The sequence below is a fragment of the Volvox carteri genome, assembly GCF_000143455.1.
Source record: "Volvox carteri f. nagariensis unplaced genomic scaffold VOLCAscaffold_1, whole genome shotgun sequence".
NCBI lineage: Eukaryota > Viridiplantae > Chlorophyta > Chlorophyceae > Chlamydomonadales > Volvocaceae > Volvox > Volvox carteri.
The window spans coordinates 2005115-2022424 of NW_003307545.1; the positions used below are offsets into that span (position 1 = coordinate 2005115).

At 56.0% G+C, this 17310-nt stretch overlaps 3 protein-coding genes across 3 annotated transcripts; 1 reads left to right on the forward strand and 2 right to left on the reverse strand.

The window, feature by feature from the left end:
- The first annotated feature begins 1380 nt into the window (after window positions 1–1380).
- On the forward strand, window positions 1381–6760 carry VOLCADRAFT_127271 (hydroxyproline-rich glycoprotein ECM component). Its single transcript, XM_002945688.1, has 5 exons — window positions 1381–1561; window positions 1686–1762; window positions 1883–2060; window positions 2395–5301; window positions 5442–6760. Exons 3-5 carry the CDS (start codon window positions 1893–1895, stop codon window positions 5742–5744), a joined length of 3378 nt encoding a protein of 1125 aa, XP_002945734.1. The 5' UTR covers window positions 1381–1561; window positions 1686–1762; window positions 1883–1892; the 3' UTR covers window positions 5745–6760.
- A 631-nt stretch (window positions 6761–7391) lies between these two features.
- VOLCADRAFT_102710 (uncharacterized protein) lies at window positions 7392–10780 on the reverse strand. The gene is made up of 7 exons (XM_002946046.1): window positions 10660–10780; window positions 10391–10575; window positions 10182–10298; window positions 9456–9590; window positions 9163–9234; window positions 8653–8820; window positions 7392–8367 (listed from the first exon to the last, which is right to left on the reverse strand). The coding sequence occupies exons 1-7, from the start codon at window positions 10736–10738 to the stop codon at window positions 8266–8268; spliced, it is 858 nt and encodes a 285-aa protein (XP_002946092.1). The 5' UTR covers window positions 10739–10780; the 3' UTR covers window positions 7392–8265.
- A 934-nt stretch (window positions 10781–11714) lies between these two features.
- VOLCADRAFT_127322 (uncharacterized protein) lies at window positions 11715–14764 on the reverse strand. The gene is made up of 6 exons (XM_002946047.1): window positions 14464–14764; window positions 14260–14376; window positions 13722–13841; window positions 13431–13496; window positions 13052–13216; window positions 11715–12760 (listed from the first exon to the last, which is right to left on the reverse strand). Exons 1-6 carry the CDS (start codon window positions 14572–14574, stop codon window positions 12698–12700), a joined length of 642 nt encoding a protein of 213 aa, XP_002946093.1. The 5' UTR covers window positions 14575–14764; the 3' UTR covers window positions 11715–12697.
- Between the last annotated feature and the right edge of the window lie 2546 nt (window positions 14765–17310).

Genomic DNA, 17310 nt, shown 5'->3' on the forward strand with positions numbered 1-17310 from the left:
TCCGTCCTGCGCTGCCTATCCTGGGATGGGTGAGCGCACACGTAAAGCCCTAAGGCGCGTAATGTTAATGAAATTTTGTGAGGAGCTATCCCTGAGTACTGGCTCGGGAGGAGGGGTGTCACAAGATGTTCTGCGAGTCTACAGATTTGACACCCATCTGTGATCATCACAGTTAACTTCCAATCAGCCTGTGAAGGTGAATTTTATGGAAGATCCATGACACTGAGCGGCGTAATTCCGTGCATCCATATCTTAGACAGCTTTTTTCAGCGATGCTGCTACTTAGACCATAGTGCGCTTCCAGGAGGGCCGGTAAGTGCGCCGCGAAAGGTGAAAGATGCTGCTAGCAAGGAAACTGTTCATGATGTTCGCCTGGACCTGGGACCTGGATGTCAACCTCTGCAGAAGCCTCTCCAAACTCCCAATGACCAGAAGGAAGCTGCTATACAAATATCTAATGGCACTGCACGTGGGTGGGACACGTCTGGCTGGGCCTTGCAAGGAAAGCGGCGAAGGACCTACTGGGTAATCGCGCAGTATCCAACACGTATGGGGCCACCATGGCACCGCAATTCTGCAGTCTAATACAGAAGGGCATAGCGAAGGATCAGTCGCTGAAGCGACCGAAAAATAATGGTAGCGACATCCCGGAAGTGGTAAATGCGTACACGCATCATGCGCAAGTTAGTTCCCAATTGCTGAAGATAGCAAGTTCGCCCTGCTGCGCTGCACGACGCCAAGCGATTATTTATACGCAGACGCTAAACATCAGCAAGCAACTCCAGACGAAACATGTCTGACTTCATCGCTAAAGAAGAAATATTATTTCCTGAGTGAAATCATTGGTAAAATGGTTGTCTCTGGATTCCTTGCAGCTTACTGTGTTCGTATCCCTAAGAACTTAACAACTTCTTGCAGCAAAGTAATTAGGAAGCCAAGACAAAAAAAGAAAGACAAAATACAGATAAAATATCCTATGTTGGCAAATAATCACTCCGGCGTAGTGGAAAGTATTTGCTGTCGGAGCAGGGAACATCGGCCAGGAAGTCGTGCGTTCGACAGGCCTGGAGAACGATGCCTTATATCCTTCTCTACGGCAACGAAAAGCTGCATGCTTGGTAAAAAAAACTTTTTATACGCACCCACACACGTACTCACTCTCCCAGGGAACTGTGTTGACCCATAGTTGACCATTCTGACCAATGTCATGGACATTGACCAGTCAACGCAACAGAGGGAGTGTTGACCGCCCGCCTTTGTCTAATGAGTGAGAGTGTGAGCAGTTCTCCCCTGACATCGGGCCCTGTTGTCTGTGTGACCTAGTCTACATACAAGGTCGACCTGCACACTGAAATCCATCAAGCTCAGGCTTAGGAGCGTAGCCGTGCAAGTACATCTGTTCCAAAGCCATAGTACATCTACCCATAAACGAAAAATAGTTTATAGCGCGTGCATATATTGACGCGCCTTGGTAGATTTATTTGTTATCTACTTGCGCCCTGCGGCGCCACTGCCCTAGCAGCCGGGCAGCCTTTGTACTTGTCAGCGTGCTGCCTACAAGGTACATACATGGGTGTCTCTATAATGTTCTTACAGTTTCATTCAGCACAGTGCTTGGCGTTAATTAAGTACACTTTTGAGGTTGAGCCCGTCATTGATCGTTGGTTTCGCTGGTTGACACTCAGGCGGGCGCAAGGAGCTGAATTGGACCACCTTCACGAGGCGAGAAATCAATTATCTAGGTCGCTAATCTCGATCTGAGGTACGTAGTCGAGAGAGCTACCGGGGAAGACAACGTTGGGTGATCGACTTAATAGCGACACCACGGTCATCTTAAAAGCTCTCCTTCCCTTCTTGACGATAACCACATTTGCTTGTGTAGGTGTCTTAGCATGGCCAGGAGCTCAGTGCTCCTGGTGGCCCTCATGGGCCTGGCCGCCCTGCAAGCGGCCGTTGCCCAGGGACCCGCCCGCGGTGTGTCAAAATGGTGCGCCATCAGCAATCGCGCCACGGCAGCGTGGGCTTGTAACCTGGCTGTTGGCACGTCCACGTCTTGCGAGGTGGGTTGCCTAGGGGTGCTATCTGTTTTGGGAGTTACAGTGGGTGACAGGAATTAAAGCTGCGACCCAGTGAGCCAGAAGGCAAGAACATGATTTAACCTGAAAAATCTTAGCGTTTATTGGTTCTTTCGTTTTATGATTGCCGGTGTCGACTAGTCCTACGAGGCGAAGCGCGGCCTTGCACACCATCGAAGCTTAGGAAAGGAATGGAAAGCGGAGGAAAACGTTTTACCCGTCTATGCGCTTACATCCTGTTATAACAACAAAGTGTAGAGATTCTTATTAAAGTACTCAAAATGTGTTCTTTTCCCGCCTATCATCTTCCACTCTGCAGACATCCGACCTGTGGGCAACCGATTCCGGCGAGTGCGCGGTGCCGAACTTCGGTCAGCCATTAGCAGCTGAGACTTTCAAGTACCAGGACACTTGCCGTTATCAGGTGGCCCAGGTGCCGCTGGTCTTTAACGGCACGTCCACACTGGGTGCCTACCTGCTGATCTTTAAGGATTACTCAGACAACATTTACTTCACTGTGCAGCTTGAGGGCACTTCGCGCGTCTCTGGCCAGGTCGACGGACAGTGGTTGTACACAGAGCCCGTCATTACGGGCGCCAACAGCCCATCTGCTGCCATCTACTTCTGGGATTCGCCCCCCAACACCGCCGTCCAAATTGCTCAGCAAGCACAGCTGGTCAACCTGATGACGGAGGACCGCAACTCCTATAAGCGCTGGTCGTGCTTCACGTACAGCGCCCCAACGACCAACTTCTGCGCGCCCGGGTCCCAGTACAACGGATCGACATGCGTGGCCAGCAGCGGCAGCCCATCCTCCAAGAACCTGGCCCTCACCCCGTCCTCCAACCTTTACATTTCGGTCGTCGTGAACGTCGTCAAGTTCCCCGTGTTTGGTCTGGGCGCCCCGGACACCGGTTTCTACTGCGGCGATCCACGCGGTGATCTCAGCCTGCGCGTCGGCACACTGGTTCTTAACACAACTGGCAACGTTCTGCGCCTGGCGGATATTGCCAGGTTTGACCTGCCCACCAACTGCGCCAACACGCAACGCCCGCCGTCGCCGCCGCTGCCGCCATCGCCGCCGCCGCTGCCGCCCTCACCGGCGCCGCCGTCGCCGCGGCCGCCCTCACCGCTGCCGCCGTCGCCGCCGCCGCCCTCACCAGGGCCGCCGCCGAGCCCGCCGGTTCCCTTCCCGCCATCACCGCCGACTCAGCAGTTTTCCGTCTCCGTTTTCGTGTACCACCCCAACCGCCCCACGCCCTTCGCCGACGCTGATGTTGCCAAGGTCATTCGCGTGATGCGTTTCGCACTGGGCTGCGGTTACAACGGCGACCCCGACAAGTGCCTTAGGTCCAAGCCGTACGCCACCTTCAACACGACGAACAACGCCGCCTTCCCGTTGTTCACCATGCTCGGAGTTAAGATGTTCTTCGACGGCTACTACGACGGGGATATCATTGCCGCTGAGACGGAGCGCCCAGGCCTGGCCAGGGCTTCCGTCACTAGCCTGTACAACAACATGAACGCGAACCTTGTTTGGGCGCAGCTGGCGGCCGCGGATACCGGTCTGAACCTGTTCTGCGGTGCCTACATGTCCCTTGAGGCGATAACGGATGGTGCCTTCTACAGTCAGCCTGGCTTCACGGACGGTGCCAGCGGCACCAACCTTGGCGCGCTTTATGTATGCCCCATCATTCCTAACGTCGGCGTACCGACGGCTCTACCCGCTGACGTAGTCGGCCTGCCCGGCTTTGTCCGTTTGGGCAATATCACCTCTAACACCAACTACGTGCCGCGGCTGTGCAGTCCTAGCCTGGCACAGGGCCCGCCGATGATGTGCCCCATGCCGCCGCCGCCGCCGCCGTCGCCACCACCGATGCCGCCATCGCCACCATCGCCGCCACCATCGCCGCCGTTGCCGCCGTCACCGCCGTCACCGCCACCGAGCCCCGCCAGCCCGTCGCCACCACCGCCATCTCCGCCCGCACAGTTCTGCAGCATCCGCTTCAGCATCATGTCGTCCACAATCCGCTACAACAGCCGCGCTGCCGACTGCAGCGCCCTCGCCTCCCAAGCTAACATTGTGGCGCGCAGCGCCGGAGTGGTTGTACGGCAGCCAGGCAGCTTCGCCTGCAACACCTCCAGTCCGGTTGAGCTCGCCGTCACCGCGGACTTGCTTGACGCCACGGCCGCGCAAACATACCTGATCGCCCTTTCCAACAACGGCGCCCTTTACGGCAATATCGGGCTCATGATCAACCTCCTCTGCGGCGACTACTTCAACATCTCCGCCAGCTGCATTGGCACCACGGTTCCCTCCGTCTCCGTAACACTCCCAGGCAGTTCAACCCCGACCACCGTCTCCTATCCTTTGGTAATCAAAGCTGGCGACCCGCTGTACCCCGTGGGCTTTGCCTTCTGCCCGCCGGCGCCGCCGTCGCCACCCACGCCACCGTCGCCCCCACCACCCTCGCCTCCGCCGGCGCCGCCGTCTCCCCCAAGCCCAGCCCCACCGCCCCGCCCGCCGCCCGCCCTCCCGCCACCACCCCCCGGCTTCACGCTTCAGCTGTCCATCATCAACGGCGACATCAACGACGCCACGACGAACTGCGATCGCTACAAGAAGTGGCTCAACGCTATGTTGACCTCTTACGAGATTGCTGGAATCATCAATCGCGTGGGCGTCATCCAATGCGACCGCCCAGCGGCGGAGACTATTCTCAAGCAGGAGCTGCTGCGCCCAAGTGAGGTGAACATCCTGTACACCGCCCTTCTGGTGCCTGGAGTGATTGGTGCGTTCGCACGGGACAGCGGAGTTCCTTGCGGCTCTGCCGTACGGCTGTACAACCCAACCGGCAGCGTGTTCACTGACTACGCCTGCTCGACCAACTCCAGCGCTCCCACCTACGTCCAAGACCTGTGCTGCTCGCCCCCACCATCACCTATGCCACTGCCGCCGTCGCCGCCGCCGCCAAGGCCGCCGGGACCGTTAGCTTCGCCGCCGCCGCCGAACCCGCCGCCCCCGTCGCCACCGCCGCCGAACCCGCCGCCGCCATCCCCACCCNCGCCGAAACCCCCACCGCCACCGCCGGCTTCGCCGCCGCCGCCGACCCGCCGTCCGCCATGGCCCCCGATCCCCGCCAAGAACGCCGCCCTGCCGCCGCCACCGCCGTACACCAACGCAACCTGGAACCCGCCAGCCAACCTGGAGATCCGTACCTACGAGGTCTTCTCGCCGTTCATCTCCGCCGCCACAAAAACACCAACGTCAACGAGCGCACCGTTGTGTACTGGCTGTGCCCGGCGCTGAGGGCCGCTCTCGCCAGCCAGCTCGGCGTCGCCGTCTCCTTCAAGCCCCACCCGCAGGGCATTGCCTGCTCCGACTACTACACGCTGTCTCGCGCCAAGGGCATCTACTACCGGATCACCGTGGCGGCACAGACCGCGGCGCATGACGCCCTGCTCGACTTCATGAGCACCAGCGGCGACTTCGTGTTCCAGGCCAACCTGGTGTGTGGTGGGCAGATTCGCGTCGGCATGGGCGAGGCGGCGCGCAGCAAGATCGCGGCTATTCCGCCGACGCCGTTCGACCCCAAGTCGACCAGTGACCCGTACGAGTACCTCGTCGGCGGCAAGCCGACTTTGGGTTTCTGCTTGAACACGCTCTAAGCTAATAAGTACTCTTTTGAGGCTTTAAAGCGAGAGGCTGTTTGAGATCTGCATCTCTCTGGGTCTATGAAGACTTCTGTGCGGTTTCGACCGCTTAGCTGAAGGCCGCCGCGTTAGCACGCGCGGCCTTTTTTTTAAGGAGAGCGGCTGGTGAGGAAGCAGGAGGAGGCATGGGTTGGGGTGGAATGGGAAGGGAAGGCGGGGGTGGGGTGGGGAGGGAAGAAGAATAGAGGAATTTTCCCATGCGGTGAGCAAGTGATGATGGCGATGATGGTGATGGTGATTGCAGCTCAGCATTAAAAAGAGAGGGCTTCTAGAAAGGTCTGTTCGATTGGGGAGCAGGCTTGGGGGCTTTATGAGGGCCGGCGGTGTACTCTGTGGGAGCGGGAAGAAGGGTTTGGGCTACACGTCCGCGCACGGGAGGAGATGGCGGTTGGACGCGGCCGGACACATCTTTTTAAGTGGTGCAGTAGCGTTTTACCGTCCTATGCCCGGACGGCAAAAGAAACCAGTGATGAGATTATGATGATGACAATGAGCTGTTTTGGCTTCTCTCCATTGCCTGGTGGCGCGCGACATGGGTAGGAACGAGCATGCGGCGGACAGCGCCGTGTGTCTATCTCCAATAGCGGGCGTCAGGTGTTCGGCGCAGCAGGGTTGTGCGCTTTTATGTGGGCGCTCGTACCGCTTTTGTCTGGACCCGATTGATCTTCTACTCTTATTTATTCAACGTTCAATTCGTTCGCGCCTAGTTGGACGAGCATTTCTGCTTTAGTGAGGAATGCACATTCGCGTGATCCGCACAATAGCATTTTACTGGCGCGGTAGCCAGGTTGATTGGTTTTTGTAACGCGTGTTTGCGCGATTTCTACCGCCTTAGCCTTGCAGGTCTGCCGCATACTGGATGCCATACTAAGATGAGCAACTTTCAGTTTCAACCGTCACATAGCGCCTGTACGATCCTGGTTGCAGGAATCAGTCGAATAATTGCTACTAATATTAAAGTCATGATAATTTGGTGTGATAAGTTAATCAGCTGTGAACCGTCGACCAAAACAGTACAGGATGTCAGATAAGCTACTTCTTGCGGGTCAGAGCACTTAGGAAAATATAATGTAGTAAAAAAATTGAATAAGAAACCTTACTTTAAACTCTTTCTCTGGCGTTTGCTCGGCAATCCATCGCTCTTCGTCCAACAGTAATTTCTCGTCACCGGGCCATGCAATTATATGCATTCTATCTGAGGCATGAGAGCTTGGCGCCTAAAGATGGCTTGTGGCGCTGGAGAAGAGTCTGTCGTACTCCGCCGTCCTCAGTCCCCCTCCTCCTCACCAAAAAGCTGTTCACTTCATGCCCCGTCGTACTGAAGAGGGCACCATGCATGTGGGATTCTCCTCACAGTTCCCTACCCCAACCACATTTCCACATACCCACAATTCATCGACCCCAAGGCAGCTGGCTGGCAGCTGCCTTCCTGACTTTTCCAAATCACTTCTCCTAACCCCCACAAGGCTGTCTGGCTTCCCAAATCGCGCCAAAGCGCCGTGCAAGCACGTGCCGTACCACAGGGTGCAGTAACAGGAAAAGAGCCTGCGTGTGCTTGCTGGCTTGAACGTCCAGACGATGGTAGGGGAAAGTGAAGCCGATGACAGCAAGCAAGGGGTTACAAGAGGGCCCAAAACGGAAAACATCATTTTGTGTTCCCCGCCCCAAGCTAGGTTCCTTGGTGCGCCGCCCCAAGCGATACCGTTCTCATCCACCACCTCACACCACCTCACATAGCTATTCGGCACCCACGCATGCCTCACACCATCACCATCACGCCACCTTCAATGTCATCACCAGCCGCAGGTACGTCTCACGCGCCTCACATTCTCACCTCTTACAATTCGTACGACACTTCACGACGTACACAGCTTTCCCCCTGTCTTTCCCCTCTCTCACCCGGGCGGGAAAACCTCTTCCCACACACCCAAGCCTAGGACGGGGACGAGGAGACCTTGTTTAGCTGTGCGCCGGGGGGGGATTCCTATTTATAGGACACGTTAGCCTCAACCTGGTGTGACACGGCAATAGTGTGTCATGTCTCAAAAAACAAACACGTCCTGTAAGACACAACACACCCAAAAATAAACATCGGGGCCATCCCCCAACCAAACTCCAAAAACCCGAGTCTTCCCCAACTAAGTGCCACACTTTCTCCCCCAAAGGGGAAAAGGAAAAATAGGAGAAAAAGGGGGAGAAAGAAATATAAAGGAAAAAACGGGAATCAGGGCTCCTTTGCTATTTTTTCTCTCTCGGCAAAGCCGCAAAAGAGAAACAGTAACAAGGCGCCGCCAACCACCACACTCCCCGCTTCGTAGTCATTTCATTGCGCAGTGGTGATCGTGATGGTGATGGCGAGATTGCCTGGGGGTGGTGATGCCCCTAGACCCCAGCTGGCCTTGAGCCAATCGAAGGCCGTCTACTGGACCCTAATAGCACTACCCTTTCTTTCGCCCTCCCCCCATATCCGTTTTATTCAATTCCTCTCCCCTCCTTCCCTAACTTCCGGGGCGGGCGCCACGTTCTCCGCCAGCACAGTGAAGCGGAGGGCGCTCACTTCCCGGTCTTCCTTCTGAACCTGCGCGGAGTTGTATTGTGCGAACAAGGCAGCCGGGGTGATGCCGCACCATTAGTACGATGATGATGGTTACCTAGGTACGATGACAGCGCGACGAAGGCAAATGGTGTGACGTCACACATGGGGCGAACCACCAACGAAGCGGCGACGTGGCGGTGGTGTAACGGCAAACCAGCGCAGAGCGCTAAAGAGTATGATGGCAGTGTAACGGCAGTTTGTAGGTATGTGTATCCAACCAGCAATAGCCAGCCACTGCTGCTGCTGCTTCTAATCTGCTGCGGTTACCTTGATGAACTCCGGAAGGACGCGGATGTCCTTGCGGTCCTTCCGCAGGTACTGCCGGGCCTTGCTCAGCGTGAGCACCGCCGCCCGGACGGCGTTGATGCCGATGGCAGTAAGGTGCACGGCGGGGCGGTTCTCCCGGATGCGGGCGGCGAGAGCACCGGCAACCACCTGCGGATCAGATGTGGGTCACAAACGTATGTATATATGTACGTATGTATGTATCTATGTATGTATGTTAGCTAGGTAGCTACCTAGCGTCTATCGCCACCACCGCATCACCCACAGTTGCCTCATGAGGGCCGAACCATACATAACATAAGACAAGGAAGGCACACAACGACGAGGACCACGATGATGATAAAGTCCGGGAGTAGTCACACGATAGACGCGGTCGAGCAACCTCTACCCGGCTGGGCCCCCCCCCCTCTCTCTCTCTACACACACAGACACACACACACACATGCAAACACACATGCAAACACACACACATGCAAACACGCAAGCTCCCACCTGCGGCTTGCTGTCGCCCCGGATGTACATTTCCACAACGTCCTCTGAAGCCGCGGGTGCCGGGGCCCGACCCTGCGGAGCGGGCAGCCGGGGCCAGGGGGGTGGATGGTTAAGATATTGCGTACGGCGCCCCGAGGGGCTAACCCACTACTGCCAACCGCCAACCCGGCTCAACCCAAGCCGGCACGACTCCCCGTCCCTCAGCACGTCTCTCCATTGCCTGGGCCCCCCGCCCCTCAGCGCTTTGCGGTCCGGGGGGCAGCAGTTAGAATGATGCCACAAACCCCACAGACCTGCTCGTTTGTCAGCTGAAAGGACACTCCCATTAGGGGCTTATCATCCGTTGATCGTCCCAGGTCCTCATACGACGGTTTACATGAGATGTCGATGCCGTCGGAGGACAGGTAGCTGCGGCTTATGGCGATTGCCTATTGGGACAACGACAAGAAACAGACGGGTCAGGATTGTGGTAGTGGTACGAGTTCAAGTGAAGCTCGACACAACGACACTTTGGGCGCCATTATTAAAAGTGGCGTTGAGAGTTGTGGGGGTTGTATATTGCGTTTCCTGTCCCTTCGCGATTCCTGGCTTCCGAGTGGTTTTATAATCCGGGTAAGGTGCATCAGAAGTAGCACTAGAGGCGGCTAGGGGTATACAAGGATATACAAAATATGGCTAAGGACGGAGGGTGATGGAGGCAACGGGAGGCAGCAGCGAAAGTAGCGGCAACGCGGTGGTAGTAGTGGTGGTGCGCCATCGGTGTGAGCCATCGACATATCCTAAGAACCCGCAGAACTTGCAAATGCGATATGCACAAGCTGTGCAATGCGATAAGTTGATTGGAATGGGACAGCAATCAGCATTTTACCGCGAGTGGTGTGCGTGCTTTTGACTCTATAAATGTGAGCAAGGCAAGTCGCGCGGCGTAAAACAGTTTGCAGCACGACGAAGGAGAAGGAATATGGTTGAATTAGCTGTGCGTCACACAGGCAGTGAGCCCCACATGAGTTGATGCATACCTTCGCCGCCAGGTTGATGCATTGCGGCCCGACGCATCTCACAGTCGACAGTTTACCCTCGCGCGCACTGAAGGCAATTTTCCCGGCAATAGAATTAACGTTGCCACCTTTCCCAACCTGCGGTCCCGAGAAGAAGGAAAGGAGTTTGTATCGGAAGGCGGCTGCGTGTCGCCCATTCCAACGCTGTCCTGAACGGCAGGTGCTCTCACCTTAATCGTGACTGTTCCGCTCTTCTTTCCATCAACGGTTTTCTCGGGGGCAGATACCGTTGCGGACTCGAGAACCTCACTGACTGAATACAATTGGAACACCCGAGGCCTGGGAGCTATTGCAACACCAATATGGGCTTTTGCTAGGCCAATTTGAGCAAAACTGCGGGGCGCAGTCGATGTGCCTAGAAGCAAAGAGAGTTGCAGCCTGTCACGATCAAGTAAATTAAGCAGAGCCAGCTGAATAGCGTCATTGCGGTGCATCATACCATGTGCACGACCGGCGACAGTGATGCCGTCCGGCCGAGTGGAGCTCAGTCGCCGCGAGATAAGCAACGAAGCCGACATTGTCAAAGAAAGCAAAGGACAAAATACCACAAATGACTTAATACAGGAACTAATTACCAATCAACCGGGCTGTTAGCGAGTTTCATTGAATAAATGAATGCTCGTCCAGCTGCCCGTAGCCGTACCACAATGCTGCGGCTCAACCTGAGCAAGCCACTTCCTTTTCCCTAATAATTTTGCATGAGTGGTAAACCGACATCTTGTTGGAATCTTGTTTGCATGACTGGTGCCATCGCCTTGCAGCCCTCAATTGCAGCTGTAGTACCGCCTACTGGCGTCGACTAACGCTCCACGAGCTGGCGGTTCGTTGGATGCCAAGGGCTTACTGCAGACTCTACTAGTTCTCATCCGTTTGCCATCACCTTGGCTTGGTAATTTCGTGCCCGGGCTCTGTCTTGTGGATTGTTTACTTGTCGGCGCCACCACAGCCTCAGTGGGCTAAGAAAATCGAAGCACAAGCACCACTGTAAAACCACACACAAGTTACAAAAATCGGCGCGCAGATCCCAAGGCCCACTATGGCCCACATCACGCTACCTGATACGTACCTCAGTGCAGCCCGCCCAAGGACTACTGCTAGCGCATGTGCACATGATGTCCTCTTGGAGTAGGTCTCGCCCGTCCTTTCCCTCCTTCACAAAGCGCAAATTTGTATGACGTAATTTGTCCAGTGTACGCATGTATGTACGTACGCACCAGCAACGCGGCCCTCAAAGCATGCCGGCGGACAGCGACTCCGACCGATTCACTGAAGCCCTGCTGTGCGAGAGCGATCTCTCTCCCGTCAAGTACAAAACCGATATGCGATGGCATCTGATAGTTCGATAGCCGCTCACCGCAAGAGGGTGCATCGCAGCGAATCGGCAAATGTATAGCATATATAGCTGTAATTAGTTAGCCCTTGCTGCAATTGCCAACATGATGACGATGCGCCGCGGTGCGCCACGGGGCTCAGGCCCCGCCCATGGCGGCCGCCGCGGAGGGATGCGAAATGGTCGACTTTAAGAAACACCCTCATCATGTTCCGCAACATCATCATGACTGGGTAATCGCTTCTACAAGTAGCGGATGGCGGGGCGGAGCCAACTCAACTCACACAGTTCTCTTTCAATTGGGGACCCAAACGCCTCCATACTTGTCATCATACTTGTCGCGGTGGGCACCTTCCTCTTCCTCCCTCCCTGCCTCTCCCCCTCCCTCCACCAGCCGACGACAGAGAAAAGCGAGCATAGTACGACATGTGATCCATCCTGACAAAGGCACCACCACATGCACGTGCGAACACGCGCACGCACACACTACCTGCAGGTAGATAGGACCCCACCGAGGCACACACAGAAAAGGTGGGGCTATATCTGTTAATAACGCAAAACGCAAACACCAACATGCCCGCCCTTCCCCTTTTTGTTAGGCAAGACATGGTCCCCGTTCCAACCGCTCTGTGTAAAAAAAACTATTACGTAATGCAATCATCATCACCGGGCTCGCAGCGGTTTCTTTCCTCAAATCCACGTCTTCACGCAGACGCCGCCATGCCCCCGGCGCCCCCATGCGGGCCCCCACTGTTTCATCAGTCACAAAAGCGCACACTTGTCACTTAAAAATTGCCCCACTCAAGCCATTCACCATAAATGCAAAGGCAAGTTGTAGCGTTAGCAATGCCAATCAACATTGGACTTCAAATTAGCTATGCATTGGGCCCCCCCGTCCACCAAAAGCCTCCTCCTCCGGGCAGTATCCATGTCAGTCGTCCGGCTGCGCGGCTTCTTCCCGCTTCTGTGCGTTCCCACCACCGCTGCCTTTCCCCAGAGGCCTTCCCCCGGGTCACCTGCCCATCTGGGTCGGTCACCCCTGGGGTCGTAAACACAGAAAAGGCACAAACAAGGAAGCAAGCTGCTGCCTGCCGTGGCGACGATAATGAGTATGAGTGTGGTGATGACGGCAATGTTGGTGATGTGTTCAAATGTTCTCCACCACAAGCGAAAACTTGACGGCGTTAAGGTCGCGACCGTTCTTGTGCACCTGGGAATGGACAAAGCCAAGGTTAGGACAAGAATGAGGGGGGCAGCATTATTATATGGTATGGCAATATCAACATTAGGGGGTGGAAGACAACTGCCCTGACGTCAAAGCGTACAAACGGGCGGGGGTTACGACCAAGAATCGGGATCAAATGGGTTACCATCACCACAACAGCACCAACAGCACTCGGCGAGGGGTGCGTGTAGGAGGGTAATATTTACCCGGCACCCCCCAGTCGACCCCGCATATCCGACCGACCGCAGCCGACCCCCCCAAATCCACATCAACCACCTGCACAAAAGACGGCATGGCGCGGATATCCTTGCGGTCCTGCTCCAGGTACAGCCGGGCGTTGCCGATGGCGAGCACCGCGTTGGACACGGCGTCAATGCCGATGGCGGTCAGGCACACGGCGCGCTGCTCACGAACCCGGGCTGCAAGGGCACCTGCGACAACCTGCAGTCCCAAGAGAGAGAGAGTGGCGGTTCAAGGCCCACGCGAAAGATAAAAGATGGACGTCATATATACAGACATACAGACATGGGATGGCATGCCGGCGTATATGATGCCAAGCTGCAAACTGGGCCTGTAGGACAGCTCCCCAAATTAGCCGTCTTGCAATTGGCACACGGAATACATTCATACATACGCTCCCCTCCTCCCCACTTGCCTGGGGCTTGCTTTGAGAGCCAATTGGCATCTCTACATCGTCCACGGTTGAGATGGGTGCCCGGGACTGGCGGGACGGGGTCGGAGTCACATCCATGCACATGCAGGGGCACGGACAGGAACAGGGACATAGAGGCATAGGCAAGATATAGGACGTCAGAAAGTGGAACATCTGCCTCCCTAGACGCTTCCATTTTTCTCAACATCCCACAAAGTCAGCAGCCTTTCCAGCAGTCTCGACAACGCACACATATAGAACGGTGGCCCTCCTCCGTCTGCCTCTCCGGCGCACCTTGGTCTTTGCCATGTAAAGGGCCAGGCTCTTCTTTGAGCGGTCCGCGTCCCGGAAGGCCGGTTGGAAGGACAAATCCATGTTATCTCCGGTCAGGTAGGTACGGCTGATGGCGATTGCCTGTCGGGGCAACGCCGGGTGGGGACAGGTAGGGAGACGTGATTTCACATAGGCCGCAATTTTAAGTTTGGTGGGTAGAGAATCCAAACGAGCGCTGCGATTAGCTTTTCGGCAGGTCTGATGTCGGTTCTCGGCTCCCGCCGAAACTGCAACAGCGGTTGGCGCGGGAGTCAGACCAGTCAGAATGCGTCGAAGGAGCATCAAATTAACGGATTGAACGCTTTGCATAGCGAAGCCGATGCAGAGCTGGGAAGAGCACGCAATTTCCACATCGGCCTGAACCTGTTGCTTCCACAAAGCAGGTCAATCACAGGAGGGACGGCGCAAACAATAATCATATGTGGACCGCAATGACTTCCTGAGCCTAGCCGTAATTTGGAGCGCACGACTTTACAGCCAAACATCTGCTGTAGCATACCTTGACGGCCAGGTTGATGCATTCCGCGCCGATGCACAGCGCTGCAGGTGGATCACCCTCCCGAGCGCTGTGGGCTATTTTACCAGCAATTGCCTTTACGTTGCCCCTTGCAGAAACCTACGTCAGGGAACTTGTCCGTTGTGAGTTGGGTCCCTCTTCCCACGATGCCAGACCACCACAGCTGACGCAAGCGAGGGCACTAACCTTGATAAAGTTTCCACCGGCTAATTCCGGCTCCACCGGCGTGCCAGTAGCTTCCGGGGTCGACTCAATTACACCGAGGTCCTCACCACCGTTCAACTCGTCAGTCTCCATCGCAGCCACGGTTGCGTTAATGTTATATCAGGCCTAGAGCCTTCAGTCTCGAGAGAGTCAGGCAGCCCCCAAACCGAATCAGGTGGCCCGAGATGTCAGATCTTCAAGCCGTAGCGGAAGAAGCGCAAAAGTTGTGCCGAGTGAGGCAAGGAACACAAACGGAACCTCTTAATAACCTGATGGATTGAAATTGTGGAAGAAGCTAACGAAAATGCTCGCATTATTGTAATATTACAGTACGGGCAAACCGCCGCAACCAACGATACGGCTGCTCAACCCGCTCCTAAAAGCGAATACAGAACAACGTCCAGAAGAAAACATCGACAGGATATCATCGCCGCAAGTGACTTCCTGGGCCTCGACTGCACAGGTGAGCACTATGCATTGCCCCGTCAGCCAACTAGCCAGGCACCAGGCCCTGGCGCGCCTATAGGTTCTTCCGTAAAGAGATGAATATTGTACATCTCACTGTGCTTAGTCAGGCAGGACTGGTAATCTCCGACACAGAGGCTGCTACTTCAAGGCCAGACGATGCTGAAGCATGTAACAAGAAATATTTGCATTCTACTTGAAACTCATTGCCGAAACAGCCTGTTACGCAAACTACCGTCGATTCCTATCTCGTCCTTCCTATCCAGCGCCTCGCTGCCCGACACGCGCAACCACTAGCTCGTTCTATTGGATTTGCACAGCACGCAAGATACGTTCGTACAGAGGGTTTCCGTAATCACTAATGTGTATGCGCGTAAAACAACCTCAACTTTAATAAAAAGCCGGACGAACCACCTACGCTGATCACGCCCGCGGCAGTACCGCGACAGCGAACCGCCGCACCGCTTCCTCCGCCATCTCGTCGCATCGAGCCGTCAAATCTGCAGGGAACATACAAGCAGTATGCAAGAATCATGTTTACTATGCGAAATTGCGCCGCACAGAAACACTCACGATGAGGAATGCGGGGCCGCCGATTCCAAACTCCGCCTGACGACTGAAGTTGACAAAAGGCTCCACTCCAAACCAGCTGATAACATTTTCCCGTTCAGGAAGACAACTTTAGTAAACCTTACCATCAGAGCCGCCGTCAGCCATAAATCCGCATAGATTAGCCTTTCAGTGCCGCATCATGCCGAAAGCGCACCGTCCCCAGCATGCAACATGTTGAGCACCCCACTGGTCGCGGACATCTATCCCCCACCAACTTTCACAACCGCCGCCTCCCCATTCCCCCAAGCTTCCCTCCCTCCGCGTGTAAGCATCCAACACTCCCAAACGGGCGCCAACCAAACCAGAAGCAACCAAAGGAGAGTGTAGCCTTCTGTACTCGAGATCCCACGTCCCCCAATACCACAACCCCTCAGACCCACCACCAACACGGGCCGCTTTGCTCTCACGCCTGTTCAGCGTTCCGTTCTGACCGCGTGTTGTTCAAACCTCCCCGTGACCTCCCCCCGACGCAACCAGCCCCTGGACCACCGTGTCTTTCCCCATGTCAAGCCCTGAAACCCACCTTCACCCACCCGCCCGCCTTCACCCACCGGCTCACTCGGAGCCCCCAACCCCTACACACCTACACACCTACACACACCTATACACACACCTACACACATACACACACACACACCTACACACATACACACCTGCCAGGCCTCTCAGCCTGCTAACCGGAACCCACTGCGCGCCGTCCGCATCGTCTCCGGGTACAGGCTCCCCAGCAGGGTCCTCGCTCACCGCCGCCACCTGAACCCGGAAACGCATGTGTACGACAATATGCCAGAAATGTACTGCACCACTCTGCCGTACCAACAGCGCGAAACGCTCGTCATTGGCCGGCGTACGGAATACGACTTAATCCGGGTCTGTATGCGGCGTAGAACACCTTTTACAGGACCACTGCTCAGGACTCCGTGGGCCTTGTCCCCGCCACTGGGATTTGGCATCCGCAACCCAGCCAGCTCATCACCCAAACACACAAAATTCGAATCTCGAGAAGAAACACTCTCCCAAAGCAAGTGAAGTCTTCAGAAGCAGCTTGCACCTTCTACCTACCTAGCAGGAATGAAAGCGCCGTCAACTTCGTCCGCTCCAGGTCCCCACTTCCCCCCCCCCAACCGGCAAACGTTTTTTTTAATGACTCCGTGCGCACTTCCTTCCCCGCCTGCTCCTGCTGTTCCCTGCGCCCACCTCGATCACGGCGTAGTGGAAGCGGATCTTGCCATCCGGGTCTCGCGACATGACATCCACCGCGGCGAAGGGCGTCGGCCCGATCTCCACCAAGCTCAACGCGCCCCGCCCGCCGGCAGCAGGCAGTTCAGTCTCCCCTAATCCGCCGCCGCGTCCGTTGCTGGTACGTGCAGCAGCAGCAGCAGCAGTAGCAGCAGCAGCAGCAGCAGCGCCATCCGGCATCGCGCCGTGCAGCCGCAAGCCCGCCTCCTCCGCCACTTCCCGAGCCGCACACGCTGCCAGCGTCTCACCTAAGCTCACGCAGTTAGCACATACACACATACACACACATACAGGAAAGCCGCAAGCGGCCGCACGTGGGGGCCCACCGGGTTAGCAGCCGGGTTTTATAACCACCGGGCAACAATCCGAACCAACGGCACCAATTCGCGATAGGATCGCTTGGGAGGATCGCGGGGCGGGATGTCATCTGATGCCATCTCACTGCCCTACTGCTGCATAGGAGGAAGGTAGGGGTGCCGTAAGCGGTGGAGCGTTGCCAAACATTGGCGCGTG

Excerpts from the sequence above, each read along its gene's own strand:
- VOLCADRAFT_102710 (XM_002946046.1), bottom strand. The coding sequence starts at position 10,738 with ATGTCGGCTTCGTTGCTTATCTCGCGGCGACTGAGCTCCACTCGGCCG. Across the intron at positions 9,591-10,181 it reads GCATCAACCTGGCGGCGAAG|GCAATCGCCATAAGCCGCAG; the intron begins GTATGCATCAAC and ends TTGTCCCAATAG. Across the intron at positions 8,368-8,652 it reads TCCTTCCGGAGTTCATCAAG|GTTCAGAAGGAAGACCGGGA; the intron begins GTAACCGCAGCA and ends AACTCCGCGCAG.
- VOLCADRAFT_127322 (XM_002946047.1), bottom strand. The coding sequence starts at position 14,574 with ATGGAGACTGACGAGTTGAACGGTGGTGAGGACCTCGGTGTAATTGAG. Across the intron at positions 14,377-14,463 it reads CCGGTGGAAACTTTATCAAG|GTTTCTGCAAGGGGCAACGT; the intron begins GTTAGTGCCCTC and ends TCCCTGACGTAG. Across the intron at positions 13,497-13,721 it reads TTTACATGGCAAAGACCAAG|TCCCGGGCACCCATCTCAAC; the intron begins GTGCGCCGGAGA and ends CCGTCCCGCCAG.